Genomic DNA, 14,837 nt, shown 5'->3' with positions numbered 1-14,837 from the left:
ATAAACAAAACAGAGATGTCAAATATTTCAATAAGGAACTCGATAACATAGTGGTTAGGCTGACGTAAATATATGTACGGTTTTTTTTGGCTGCTATCGACAATTGCCAGCAGAAATTAAAACGAATCTTATATTTTTCATAAACATTTTCTTCTAAAAAGCATCCTCTAGTTACTGACGCCACTGCCAGACAAGGATTCTTGTCTTGCGTCCGGAGATTTTCTGGCTAGTTCGCAAATTTTGCAATCGTATAACACTGTCTTCCTATAAGGTCTTGCCTTCTGACAGTGTGACTGACTGATCTGCTATACGCCATCGACTGACCTCTGTAGCAGAAAAATGACCTCAAATGGGGTTTTCTGCAAAGTGTCTAAGGAGGGTTGATCCTCACATCGTTGTTAAGTGCACAGTAGAGATTAGACCTACTCTTGAAAGTAACCAACTGCGATCTTATAGGTGTCCAAAAGTCAACAAATTGTCCGAACATGACGGACGAAGGACAATTCGTTTTCATTATTTATCGTTTAAATTTACCCAATAAACGCAATAAATAAATACCCAACAAATAAATAAATAAATATTATGAACATTTCATACTTCAACGGCAAAGCCTTTACCAAAGTAACATCTCTAACCGAACTGCACTTTTCCTTTATAGAGAGCGTCTTTGCTAAAACATCTGTTGAAGGTTAAAACAAAAGGCAAAATTTAAATCTGCAAGATGAATTAACATGCACGTACCCCTCCCAGAATATACCCTCGTATCGTCTTCTGTCTATGGAAAACAAATGTGTTAGGCAGAAGCGCCGCAAAAATGCGAGCCGATGACAAATTCATTAAGACTAACACCAGCAACTCGAAACGTTCTCTCTCACATCCAGTCAGAGCACGTTCTTCCTCCGACTGATTGCTGCTCCAGACAGCAAACTTACTGACTTTTGTCGAGGGATTTGGTGTCGGGGCTGTAGTAGTCGCCCAACAGAAACCCGATGGCAATACGGACCGTCGGCCACTGGGCGTTGGGCGCCGGGTATAGCTACCCATGTCGTGTGCTTGTAGCTAAAACGCAGTCCAGTACACCCCGCCTGTCTGCGCAATAGTAGGTAGCACCCTCAAGTTAGCATAAACGGGGCCAACGTCTGCTGCAAATAGAGGAAATATAGCTATTCTCAGCTTTTTAAGTAAGGCTAATTTTCTAGACCCTTTTACTGTTCTATAAGAAGGAGGTTTTGGATTCAGCTTTGCCTCCGCACATGATCTTTCAGACACTCTGCGCACAACATAGAATGCGTGAAGCTTTTGATGACGCGGCCGCTTCTTCGCCAGAGGAACTTCAACACAACCCAACAAGCACACTGTTCACTTTAATCCTCTAATATATCGGCAGGGAAGAGAGTCCTCTTTATTGACAACGCGAAGCCAAGACTGTGAATAGCGGGACAGAAGCAGTGTGTAGATCAACGACACGTGAGCTAGGAGTAAAGCACGTGTCATTTATGTAAGTGTGATCCTTTGACGCAAAGCATGAGCAAGAAAACAGACATTGTTTGAAGATTTGGAAGCAGAGATCTTAGGTTCGCCCTGCTTCTGTTGCCTATTTGTCGATTTTTTTCCATTGTTTATTTCAGCCACAACAGTGTTACATTAAAGAGCCTGTTTCATTGCTAGCACACATTATTAAAAGTTTTCATACACAGAAATCGGCATTTTGCGTTAATCCTGCGGGAATCTGTGCGAAACTATTCCGTTAGCGGTTCGTAGTTTTTGTTTCTGATACATCTTCGTGCTGACTCCGTATTTCTCTTGCAATCGCATTTTCCTACTCGCTACTAGATTTGGGTGTGTCTTTCCTGTTTGGCCAATAGGATGTAGATAGGCCTATTCAACTTTTGCTGAAAAGGTTAAAGCGGAATATTTTCGTCGCACATGTCCAGTCTCGTAGTTTGACAGGCTTTTAGCTTACTGGCCTAGCTGCCGTGTAGCTAAATATCCCGGCCTGGTATTCTGGTTAACGCAATACGATGCTACTTTCTGCAGAAGATAACCTGGAAATAGATATTAACATCGACGACAGGTGAAAGGCCGTGAATGTGCTCGCTCGACCTTATCGAGAAACCATTCGTTGCAACAAATCTCTTCTTAGCAAAAGAAAGAGTCCCAATTCTCCTTGAGTAATACTGTACATATAGTGAGTGCACAGCGTTCAATTGGCTCAGGGGCAATGATAGGCAACAGCATGGGACGGAGCGTACAGAATATAGCATTCCGCTTAGACGAAGCTGTTGCCAAAGTCGAGTTAAACAGAGGGGAAAATTCGAAGAGGCGTCTGGCTAAAAGCAGCAGAACTTGAAATGAAGGAGAGCCAGGAAACAGGCAGTGTGGCCAGCGGGGCGCTGTTTAGCGTTCGGTATCCGAAAAGATGATCCGCGTTATAAAATTTAAGGTTCTAATTTTTGTAGATTAGAAAAACAGGGGCCGGTTAGTAGCGCTAAAGTGGCGATAACAGTTCAGTAGGCTATTTACTCATACATACGGCCGTACAGGGTCCACTGTTTCGTAAAAAGGGTGCTCTTTCCAATGTTGCTGCTGTTGTCCGACCAAAGCTGGAGCCTGCCCAAAATCTTCTTCGTTGTGACGTCCGATTTGAAAATCCGTGTGCTTTACACCACCGTTTGCACTCTAGCGTTAGTAGCGTGCATAATGTGCTCCTGTTGCTGATTCACGGTCGGGACCTGACGCCAACATAAAGAATCCAGCGACATTCTCGTCCTTGTTTGGACGGAATAAAGTCGCAGTTAGGCACAATTTTCGACTCTTTTAAGAGGCACACCACATAAAATAATACCAGTTAGCCTACCACTAATACGACGTACCATATTTTTTATCTGGAAAACACTGATAAATTAATAAATCCTGAAATTATTTTCAGCTGGTTAACGGCGCAGACAAACGCTGTTAATCAGGAAGATAATTAAAATATAGCTTCGATTTGCTGGGAAACGTGTCAATATCGCCATTCACCGCTTTCCCCATTAGCCGCTTCTTGACGTAAAGACAGCGCTTTTATGGAAAGTAACATCACCGCCCACAAAGTGATCCCAAGCCATCCATAAGCTTGTAAGGCTATTAAAAAGCTCTGCCGACATAGTCTTTCACGAAAGCCTTATAACCAGGCATTCAGCTGAGGAAGGCTACCGCCGACAATTTTCATTGACGAGTCGGTCCGAGTAGGCTCCCTTATAATGACTCTGAGCCCTCACAAAGTACAGCGAGGGTAGGCTCCAGGCAACAAGGTCCGTTGGCTATTGTCGACATAAAAAAAACAAGCTCTTCCGATGCTTGGCCTTTCATTAGGTGGTGCGGGTCGTCTGATTGCACCTGTTATATTGCACAATCATACAATACTACCTTATACATATTAGTAATAGTTTTAGTGGGATTGGAGCCAGCTTCAAAGGTTGCAAGCGACTTAATGCGAAACGGACGGCATGGCTGCCGAAACGAGGTGACGTTATTGGGTTGTTATATACGTACCGTGGATGCCGCTCATGAAGTTGCTGTACATTGCTCTCACTATAGGCGGCCATACCTCTCTATTGGTATCGTCGTCGTCATCTCTACTGTCGGTAGCGTCCTGCATGACACGGTAATGTACAGGCCTCTCCCAAAAAGTCAGGCTCGGCCTAATTTGGACGGTGTCTGCGGTGCTGCTAGTGGTCATCTTGTCTTAACGGAGCTAACCTGCAACCACTGCTTGTACTTCCCCATAGAGTTTGTTGAGCGCGTGACTTTTGTTTTAGTCAATGCTAGAGCTGGTTAGACAAACGAATTGTTCGATACTTTCTGGGGTAGGCGCGGATAAATATGTAATCGCTACACGTATGCCGTATATATATTTCATAAGCCTTGACCATAACTAGTATGTTATATGGAGGCTAGGCACTAACGCGTGGCAGACGAGGGAACTGTTCCACCAACAGTCTTCAATTCCTTCGTATGCAGATGCTGTTGGCTAACGTTGGAGACACTATCCCCGCCGCTATCACAACCGCCGTTGGGGCAAAATGATTGGACCTTTGGAAGCACTGGCATCAGAAACAAGATTCGGCTGGCACAGGACAAATTAAATATGCGGCGGTATACCGAGGCGCAACACTCGGACGACAAACGTTGCCTCTAAAAAAAAAACTCGTCCCGTTGTTCTTGACTCGTGAGAATATTGTGGATGATCGCACTGATAACGATAAGAACGACGCAGGTTCTGCTGCCGGTACTAGCCCACTCCCTGATGATGTTAGCACTGCCGGAATGAGAACTTTGTAGCAGTTTAGGTCCAACCAGTTTTCCCTAATTAACAAATTCAGTGACTTGAAAAACGATGGCTGGCCCAAACGAGCGCAAACTAAAGCAGAGGAAAGGGGGAGAGAAATTAAAAGAAACTGCTGAAAGGTCTAAGTTCGAATCCGGACATAGACACACGGTTCGCTTTGTGCTGGCAGTCGGCTATCTGCTTGAGGAAATGACTAACGGCGACGCCGGACGTGAAACATCGAAACAAAGAAATCGCGGGAAGTAATGGTTGCGGTGCGTTTTCGGATAGCACTCCCTTCTGCTATAGATAAAGATATTTTTCTCTTACCTTGATAAAATTACGATATTCTGTCACGTAAAACACAATGTCTACGTCACAGAACTACTTGGTAATAGTTTTCTGTGCTCTAGCCAAAATGCACAAACACAACAGTATCTTAAGTTTGTTCACTGTTGTAAAGGGAAGTTGGCAAGGATGCACGCTAAACTGCACATATCTACCGTCGATAATTAATCATCTGCTAGCGCTTTACTCAATTAGAGATACACATGCAAATACAATTCTGTATATAAAGACAATATATAGCGTAATTTCCTACGCCTAAGTGTTTTCCTACTGACCACAGAAAACGCTTGGGCAAGGTATTATCCATTAAAACAGTTAATAATCCACATATAAAAAAATTAACGGTTTCGAAGGGGGAAGAAACCAGCAGACGGCGAGACGGATGCAGAAGATCTTCCTCAAGTTCTTTTTCATAACGCGTATAAGTTCGTTATTAAATGTCCGACAGGTTTCTTGATGGCGACTTTTGCGTAAACATTGCTTGAAGCACGACATCAGGGCGTCTTTTCGCCCGTCTGTCATCAGCTTGGCCATCATCAAAAACGCTATGAGCATCCGAACCCCTATCCTTGAAGCCATAATAGTTAGTGAAACACACGAAGTTATCTTGCATGATCGCGGAACTGTTCTATGAAACGAAGCACTTACTCGTAAATATAAACCGTTCATGTGTGGACGGTCGACACGGTTCTCATGTCGACACAGCCGATACATGACAACGTATGTGTTAATCACGTTCATAGACCGGTGTTAATTACCCTGGATACCATGGATTTTACGAACGATATCAAAGAAAACACTATCATAGCCTATATTAATCGAATTTGTCTCGATATTATTGGTTCCTGAGTGCAGACGCGATTGCATAACGAGTTAGCAGATGACTCAATCTTTGTTAAGCGCAATTTTTTGAATAATTACATAGAAAATATCCTTCTACAGGGATATTCTAAACATAACAATTCTATACTCAGTTCCAATCCAACAAAGATAAAAGTTAGCAGTTTATTCTCTCAAATCAGCTTAATGCTTTTTGTACCATACAGAGTTGGTGATACTGATGATAATTCGATTTTTTAGTAGATGACTACACAATTTTGCGTGAATCAAAAAAACAAAAAGAAGTACATCTGGCAGCGCCTTGTAAGCAGAAAGCTAGCAAAAGAAAGATTGGGACATTTCGATATACCCGAATTAAGTTTTGCCCACGTAAAGTTGTAGTTGCTCGAAGACAAGGCACTGTACCTTGTTGTCGACAAGTTAAATACTATTTTATGACGGACTGCGTAACCTGTCTTATTAACGTACCTGTTTGCGATACAGCTGCTGTGTGTGCATATATTAGTGTTACGCTTGATGCGTTCGCTCGTGTGCTTCGTAACTTTACGACAATTCGACACTCGAACTAAATATCTGAGCGAGAACGGATCGATTGGTTCCATTTCTCATAGCAGCATAAGTAAGAAATTACTGCGACGGCAGTGTGCCCCTGGGCAAAGGCAACATATTGCTTACGGAGATATTTGCTTATCTTCTGGTAGCGGCTTGTCTCGGCGAACTCGGTCCTATGGTTGACGTCCGTTAGAGTCTAAGTTTATTCTAACGACCGCGGACTTGTATTTGAATCTCCGTACAATAGCGGCAGCAACAGCCGTTGTCAACTGAAGAGAACCAGGGCCTTTAGTTAGACGGCCATTCCAGTTAAACTAGTTCAAGATTAAGACCATATCACAAATATAAGGTAGCTTATTGTTCCATTAACTTATTTCATTCTCGTTGACCATTTGGTCTTTATTTGTACTACACTATAGATTATGTCGAAAGTTGCACGAATCCGTTCTAGCAGATGATATAACTTCTATCTTTTTATGGATACAATTTTTATATACAGATTCATTGGGTAGGTTTAGTGCGAGCTCCAGATTCCTATGATAGTACTTCCGTCTCGCTCAGTATTTGCAGGCCTTGTCCTTATATGTCTCTGTACCAATGTGATTTTAACGTGTATTTTGAGAATACGCATCGTCTAGGAGACTTCTATTGGCGTCGCATTGTCCAATAACAATAGCATTGTCTATAGTGAACTAGTAGCTAACTAACGTGCAAGTACCTATGCACGTTGCCAATGTGAACATTGGCTAGGTTCTCACCTCGTCATCATACATTGGGTAAGCATCCGCCATTTTCTGTTGTCCTCTGTGTCGTTGTTGCCCTCTATGTTTCTTGTCGTACTACCGATATGTTGCCACGCTGCCGGCAATCACAAAGGCACAGACGACCACAACAAATAACTTGTGCTTTGCACTCAAATTGGTATGATATTCAATTGCGGTAGCGAGTGATCTGCTGATAGTAGGGATCCTAGCAGTATTACTTTTGATATTGTCAGTTTCAATGGAAAATTCCTAATTTGTGCCAGCCTATGAATTTCGTGTGATAGTGGTAGCAGCCGTCGTAACAGCAGGAAAATAGCAACAAAAGGCAAAATCACAACAAATATCCAAAACAGTAACAATAATCCACACTGACACGCAGCTTTATGCTTTGTTGATAGATGATTGATAATTTTCAACTCTCCTTAGAACTCCCACGCTTCACGAGCTTCCAGCACAACGTAGCCCGGTTATTTTCTGTATAGACCCGATGAAATGTAACCACAGAAACACGACGATATAATGGCGGGACGTACGGTAAGACGTGATGAGCTCACAACGCAGAGCATGAAATCGCGACTAGCTTCAAGTTCGTTTGGAGAACTTTGGCCAACGAATGAGAAAGATCGAACTTCACTTGATTATACCACTGGATCGGACGCACATTTGCACACTTATAAAAATAAATTCAATGCAGTAATAGCCACAACTGGAAATTGATGCAGCAAACTACCGATATCTTCACGTTCAAAGTTCTGACTTTATTTATTTCTGTCAAATAGCTAAACAATTTGACCTTGATCGACCGAGGAATATGTAGGAAGAATCCACAGCACGGCTTGAGGATGATTTTCATAAACAATAATTTCAGCAGGGCTCGCCTAACTTAACGAAGCTTGAAGTATCGGCTAGTTTTAATCTACTGGAATTGAATAGACTACTGTGATGTTCTTCGACGTGACGCCAAAACATGCACGTACTGATACCATCTTCTATCCGATTGAAAACCAGATGTAAGTTGTGTACGCCACGACTTGATATCACTGCTGATGGTGCTGGGTTTTTTTTATTGCTTGACGTCAGAGTTAATATTGCTTCTGGTTCGGTCGGTGCCAGATCAAAATACTGTTAGCTTGTGCCACGAGGCTTCTTTTTAACTCTTGTGTATAGATCGCACTGAGTATAGCTGCCGTATCTGGTAGACCAACGCGTTCTATTTTGTATCCTGCTTTGTTTTATCCTGCATTGATCTCATCTGCTACTTCGAATATCCTCTCGCTCTTTGTCCTTCGGCGTTTCGTCTGATACAGCTTCTTCTTATTGCTGGCTTCAACGCTACTGTTATGCTGTGAGATTCATTATTGTAAATTATTTCGTATACAACCATCTATCCTTCTGTTCGTGCCCGTTTCTCGCCTCTTCCGTCAGCCTTTTTGAATTATTTTTTTGCCCGTCTCAAAGTCACGATAATAGGATGCTCTTCGCACGAGATAGCGACAACGAAGCGGGACGTTTTTGACGCTACATGAAATGTTTCGATTTTACTTTTTGACGATCTATTCGATAAGAGAAGTTGACTGATGAAGTTGAAGAAGGACAACTTGGGACGAGCACAGACGACTTCTTTATTTCTAGCGTCTCGACTTCGCCTAGCTGCAATTGCGCTGATTCACATATTTGCTACATATTATCTAGCACTAGTAGATAGCGGTAATGGTCCTCTCGTATATTCACCTCTAGTGTAAATGGCCTTTTATTAGAATTGTTTTTCCGTTTTTCTTGCTTACTATGGTGATTTCTAAAACGAATGTTGCTTGTTAAGAGCTACCGGTATTTTGCAACTTGGGCTGCGCTGCTGAATTTCTTAACGGCACTTATTGCTAATTCGGTTGATCCGCAGGGTCACTGTTGTTGATTCAATAGGCCTATGTAATTCATATTTTTGTTTGTATGGCCGCAATCTACAGTGTGCGTAGGCCTGTTAAATTGGCCTGGAATTAAGTATGCAATAAATACAGGTCGAATTTCTTGCGGCTGTACAAAACGAAGAGGTTCTCTCTCGAAGAATGTTGTCCGTACGTCAATCGTAGCAGTGGCAGAGGCGGCAGTAGCGACGTTCGAGTGGAAGTATCGTCCTTTGTCAAAATGTTTTCGCGTCTCCCAGCGGGTTATTGAGTTTTCTAAGTTTCCAAATAGCATTCGTTGGCCGGACACAACAAGAAACAGTGATCGGTGTGAGCAAGTAGTTGGAGGATAATAAATAGCTATTGATCTAGTCGCTGCTGGCTTGCTGCCTCGCGCCTAGACCAATGGAGGACAACCGATAATAAGTATTGAGCAAATTCTAACTTGTTTGCGGTTTGATTAACTGTACTTACGGAATGGGAAGACTTCTTTCTGCACCCATCCGTTCTAACAGCTCGCTTAATTTAGGCTTAAAGCGACGTTTACTTCGCTATGGTTTCGCTGCAGCACTTAAATATACGTATTTCAGCTGATTGGTATTCATGCAGTGGTTCAGGTATCGGCGGTACTTAGCCTGGCTTACTATCTTTCATTCACTACTACATCAGTTGATGCTATACAGAATTGAATTGCTTAAGAACCTTGACGCCTTCAGTGTGCCCTCTGATCTGGCACTGGGATTTACTAGCGAGCTGACGTTGCTGTTGGAACGGACAACTTTCAAACGGCTATCCTTTGTCGCTATACGATGCGATGAACACCGGAAGGACAATCTATCGTAATAAACTTTGTATCGTATCGGCTTACAATGAAACCTTTGCGTTTCATCTTAGAGCCCCAGTGGACTGTGCAATAAAGGATCGGATCGTACACGTTTATGGATGCGTAAAACAATCATTTGAAGCCAAAATACAAAATTACATTTTATGGTGGTGTGGTTTCAGCGTTCGTACAGCTAGCGGTAGAATTTTTCTGCCTCTATCTTTCCGCAAAAGTCGGACAGGATGAACATCTAACAAAGAAATAAAGCTAAGTTCTGATACAGGTAGCAAGCGTTTTGCCTTTTAACGTATCGCAAGTTTGGCCTCGCCATAGACTGGAGCGGTGCAGTATCGTCCGCTGATATGATGACCGCTGACTAAGCGCCCTTCTGATGAATACTTTTCAAGATGTTTAACTTCACTTGAGGTCTGCCGAGCCGATCTGCCCAGTCCATTTCCGAACAGCAGCCTGTGTGCCGTTGTCGGCTATCGGTTTGTTTCTGCTAGAAAAAAAAAAACGTTGGTCGACCCTTGTTACGATAATGAAATGACGACTGTAAAGCGAAACGTCACTTTCGGCACCGTTGCCTAGAGGAACACGTTCGATGGAGTGTCGAGCAATCAGAGCTCGCCTTCGGCGACTAATCTGCTGCCGGCTGGAATGGCTATGCTCGGCAGACCCACTTCTGGTTTTTTGCTTGTCCACTTAAACCCCGCCGCACACGTCACGATAGCATGAGACTACGTCCTGCCGCATTGAACAAGATGGGTGACTGTCCATTCATAGTGCACCGATCACTAACCGAACCAACCACAAACAGCATTGACGAAACGCTTGTCGGTCAGTTAGACTAGTCGGGGGACGACGAGTCGCCAGCGACCTAAGCTACTGCTTGTTGAAGCTTACTTTCTCCCTCTCCCGTGATATTCTCCTCTTTCCCTCGATTTTCTCTCTTTCCCTCTGTTCGTCTACTGTCGCGGTGGGCGCTGAACATTCGCGTGCTCCACAACACGTTAAACAGGCTGGATTAGAGATGTTGGCCTGCTCTTCAAAGCCAGTCGTCTGTGGCAGTATGGTCCTGCTCTGGCGAGATAGAGGTAGAATCAGTCTTCTGTAGCGGTCGTGTTGTCGTGACTGGTCCGTGTCTAAAACTGTCGAGACGGTCCTTGGCTCGCTCGCGCCTCAGCACAGCCGCACAACGTATCAGAGGGCATAGTCAACGTAGAGTTCAAGGTAGTCGCGCTGTGAGCGCGACCCAACGATAGCTTCTGTCGACAGCCAACACCAACACTGTTGGCAGTCTTTGCGGAGCTGTGACAAAACGAACCACCGCACGGGCCTTTGGCATCGATAGCAGTACCAGCACGATCAGCCCTCACTCATCTAGTTGGGCCGCCGCTAACGGGTCGCTGTTAAATGGACAGATCGAGCGACCCTTTGGTTGTCGTGCACATTCCTAGTCGCCGCCGCTGCTGCTACAGCCGTTGTTACTGCTGCTACTAGCTGTCTCGGCGTGTCGTCTGCCGATGACGATGCCCTCCCCCTCAAGTCCGGTGAGAGGCGCACCTTTGGCCTCGCCAGGGCAACCCAACCCAGCCCAACCCAACTCAACCTAGCCGAAAGCTTCTTACTGCCATTATCAACAACGAAGACGACAACTTACGCGCGGCTGATCAGCTTACTGGCCCTCCACCGAGCGAATAAGCACTCAGCAAATCACGCGCAACGGTCTCGAATGTAGCCACTCATAATAACAATAGCGGAGGCAGCGGCGGCGGCAGCAGCAGAAGCAACAGCGGTAGCAATGGCGATAGCAGCCATTGTTGAGGTCTGCGAAACGGGGCGCGAACCAGCCGCAGCCGCAGTTAGCAACAGCATGCAGTAGAAAGACCAGGCGGCGAACGGAAGGCAAAAAGAAGTAGGTAGGTAGACATCCAGTAGCCTGCCCCAAGCAGGACAATAAGTAAACTAAAAGTAGTATAAACCGGGCGGCAGCTGGCAACGGTTGGTAGGAAAGCTGCTGAAGAGTCGCGAGATGGAAAATAGACGAGTAGCGACTGAGTGGTTTGCCGCTTTACCAGTTGCTCAAAAACCAGGTCTGGACACTTCCTTAGCATCGACCCATGTCGACGATGGGCCAAGATGCTTGAAGCTTGAGAGAGGCTTTTTTTACCTCGAAAACAAAGGGAACCCTCGTAGCCAATTTGAACCCAGAAAGCAAGGAGAAGGATAGCGGAAGAGTTTGAAAAATGGATAGATTGACGCATCCTTGCAGCACACTAAGCCGAAGTCGCTTGCCGCTGAGAGGGCACTTGCCGTCATTCGAGAAACGATTTTTTATGGACGATGCAGTGCAATACAGAAAGGACGTCTTGCGACTCGTGCCGCTTGAGTCGGCGCAGCACCACAGCGAGTTGTCAAGATGTCCTAACAGAAGGCATAAATAAATATAGAAAGGCATAAACAGATAGCCTACAGCGACAAGTATGAACGTCGCCTAAACAGTCAGCAAACCACGACAGCCAACAAAAACCCCATTAATTATTAACATACTGTGGGACACAAGCTGTAGACCTGTGTGATAACATGGGCGACCGGCGATGCTTCATTACATGGATCAAGAAATACTCAGGACGTCAATCGAATTCAGTTGAAACCATTTCTGAACTTGAGTTCACTAAATATCGTACAACTGAGGTAAAATACTGTCCGCGACAGAATCGAATGTCTAAAAACCTTTCAATAAAGGTGTAGTAATTGGTCTTTACCTGAATGTGACACGTGTAGTTTCTATAGTGTCACTTCTCGCGATCTTATCGCGAAATATACACTTACTTCAAACTTATGCCTGTTTTACTTGACTATATTCCTTCCAGATCTCCAATACGCTGGCTGATCTCGAGTCTAGCACGAACAATCCCTTGGGCCTTGAAACTGATGAACACAAAAAATTCGAAAACATCTAGAGAGAAAGGCAGCTTAATGGAGCATTAACAAAACCAGCTGGGAAATGCGGCGAGGCTAGCAAATTAAAGCAAGTCTCGAGTTTTTACACGTAGCACAAGTAGGCACTTCTAAGCAGCTTGGAAAGCTCAGACGTGCTACCGAAATAGCATTCGACATTAGGCAACACCGGTTAAATTCGTTGGATGAACAAAAACATTGAGACATCGGATCGGCATAAGATGCATCGAGTGAAGTCAGAAGCCTGACCGAGATGTCAATTTGCCACGTCTGTCTCCTATTCGTGGTACTTTTTCGATGGAGATTCCGATTGGTGATGAGTAACCAGGATCTCGTCGGCCCAAGTAAAGCCGTTGACCATATTGTAGCGCAATGTGAGGAATTATACTAACTTTATCATACAAGTAGGATGCGTTCTAAATACATTCTAAATAAAATAAAATAAAAAAGGCTCCTCGTACCTTGTGGACCGGCGTTTACCTCCGTAATTATTATTAGCGCAATGGCTAGCACCGCTAAGTTTGAGACAAGTAGAGGTCAATGATTCAAGCCCCACTTATGACATCAACTACATGACAATTGTGATTAAGTAAATAACTGTTATTATCATTACTTATCGTGTATCTGGTAGTCGGCACTTTTACTACGCTGATTCCAGTATGCAGAAATAAAAACAAAGCAAAACAAGCCAGTTCAATACTTCAATACACATTATTTGGCCACGACATAATGGAGCCAATAGATTGTATCGTCGTGCAGGTCATGTTCATTAATGCGCACATTCGCTCCATAGACTATCATTTGAAAAGGTTCAATTTTATAAGTACAGCGTTTCAACACCGTGTAGGACACCTTATATGTTTTTTAAGATGCGTGTCGAAACGTAATCGTTTACTTTTCTCGTCGTATTTTAGCCGGCCGTTTTTCACGGGATTCGTACTGAAAGCATATATACATGGTGAACGCTTCACAGTTTTTGTCATCGCATCATGCTTCTGCCATGGGGGTGGCCATCGTCGAGGGACACAATCAATCGTTGTTCCCTTCCTCAAAATGTATGCTGCAGGCAGGAAACTGTCGAGGCATTTCTATGACCTCGACGATGTGAAACTATACCATCCTGCCAATTCCAGCATACTTCTTTCCTTTACACCCTGTTTTTAGGGTCACGCAAGAAATCCAACAAGTGTCAATGACTCATGAAAGGAAAGCTCTATAATTGCTGCTCGCTGTAGAGCTTTCAATGAGATACAGTAATCGGGTAGGTCGTACTTAAAAATAAAGTTCAACGATGAGGTAGTTCTTGAATAAGTTCACTCATGGACACGCATATAAAAATGTCCTTGTACTGTTGTGTATAACACGCACCCCCCTAGAAATCAAGCTTAAGTGGTTACTCTCTGTTTTGAAATAGCCTTCCATGAGATTTCATATAGGCTAACGGTCGTTCTCGAATGTAGATAGACAGGACGTTGCCTGGAGAACATATTACGGATAACTCTGTCACCGCGGGGCAGTGAATGATCGCTTTTTTTTTTTTTTTTCTAAAATAAAACTGCTTCGTAGTACAGTAAATTTTTTGTCATATATTTTAGTACTTGGCCTCGCTTGATTAAAGCACCCGTTGATTAAAAGCTTTTAGGGGCGTGAGATCCTTTAACTTGTTGTGTGTGCTTTATATGAGGAGCCTTGACTATACTTTACGTACAGGGTCAATTTGAAACTATATTACTGTGTTATATTATTTCAAATAAGTCGAATTTTGCGGCACATAATCTCATTTTCACCAGTTTAATTAATATAATATAATAAATATAATAAAAGATTAATGAACCAAACTAACTGCTTGATGCCATCCAACTTTACGACATACCTATTTTGCACGTTAAACGTTAATAGTTCGTTATCATCGGAGATTTTAATAAAAAAATTTAAAAAGTTTTAAAAAGATTAAAAAAAATTTTAAAGGAGCAAATCTGTCTGTATGGTAACAACACGAGTAATATTCGATCGTTGGGACCTGCGACCCCGTTACAATCACATGGCCTCCATGTCTTTGTTGGAAATAAGCCCATCGCAATGCTAGAGAGAGAGAGAGAGAGAGAGAGAGAGAGAGAGAGAGAGAGAGAGAGAGAGAGAGAGGGGTTATATGAATAGTGCTTGGTTTTTTCCTCTCTGATTAGCTCTGCTATATTGTCTAGCTTTCTCCGAAATTTAACTGAACGAGTCTATCTTCTCGATGAAACTAGCTGCCGTCTTCCTCGAAATGATACCCTGGTTTTAGAAGAAGAAGTAGGGTGTCGCTGTTTACTTTTACAGAAATTATCTGTTGAACG

At 43.5% G+C, this 14,837-nt stretch overlaps 1 protein-coding gene across 14 annotated transcripts in view; it reads right to left on the bottom strand.

Moving 5' to 3' along the window:
• The window catches only part of Dpp10 (Dipeptidyl peptidase 10), a 329,746-nt gene that overhangs the window by 117,065 nt on the left and 197,844 nt on the right, over positions 1-14,837 (bottom strand). For 2 of the 14 annotated variants that reach the window (XM_086991331.1, XM_086991332.1), the window contains exons 1-2: positions 6,808-10,999; positions 5,966-6,318 (exon numbers count right to left, since the gene is read on the bottom strand). The exons of 10 other annotated variants lie outside the window; for them this stretch is intronic. In XM_086991331.1, the coding sequence (XP_086847457.1) occupies positions 5,966-5,995 (30 nt within the window). In that variant the 5' untranslated portion in view covers positions 5,996-6,318; positions 6,808-10,999. Of the gene's footprint in view, positions 1-5,965; positions 6,319-6,807; positions 11,000-14,837 lie in introns of those variants that run through there. 2 more of the 14 variants (XM_022808574.2, XM_022808575.2) reach the window with 2 other exon arrangements.

The sequence above is a fragment of the Varroa destructor genome, unplaced genomic scaffold (assembly GCF_002443255.2).
Source record: "Varroa destructor unplaced genomic scaffold, Vdes_3.0 BEIS01000005.1, whole genome shotgun sequence".
NCBI lineage: Eukaryota > Metazoa > Arthropoda > Arachnida > Mesostigmata > Varroidae > Varroa > Varroa destructor.
The sequence above is the reverse complement of the archived record's forward strand: the minus strand, read 5'-3'. Positions and strand labels throughout refer to the sequence as shown.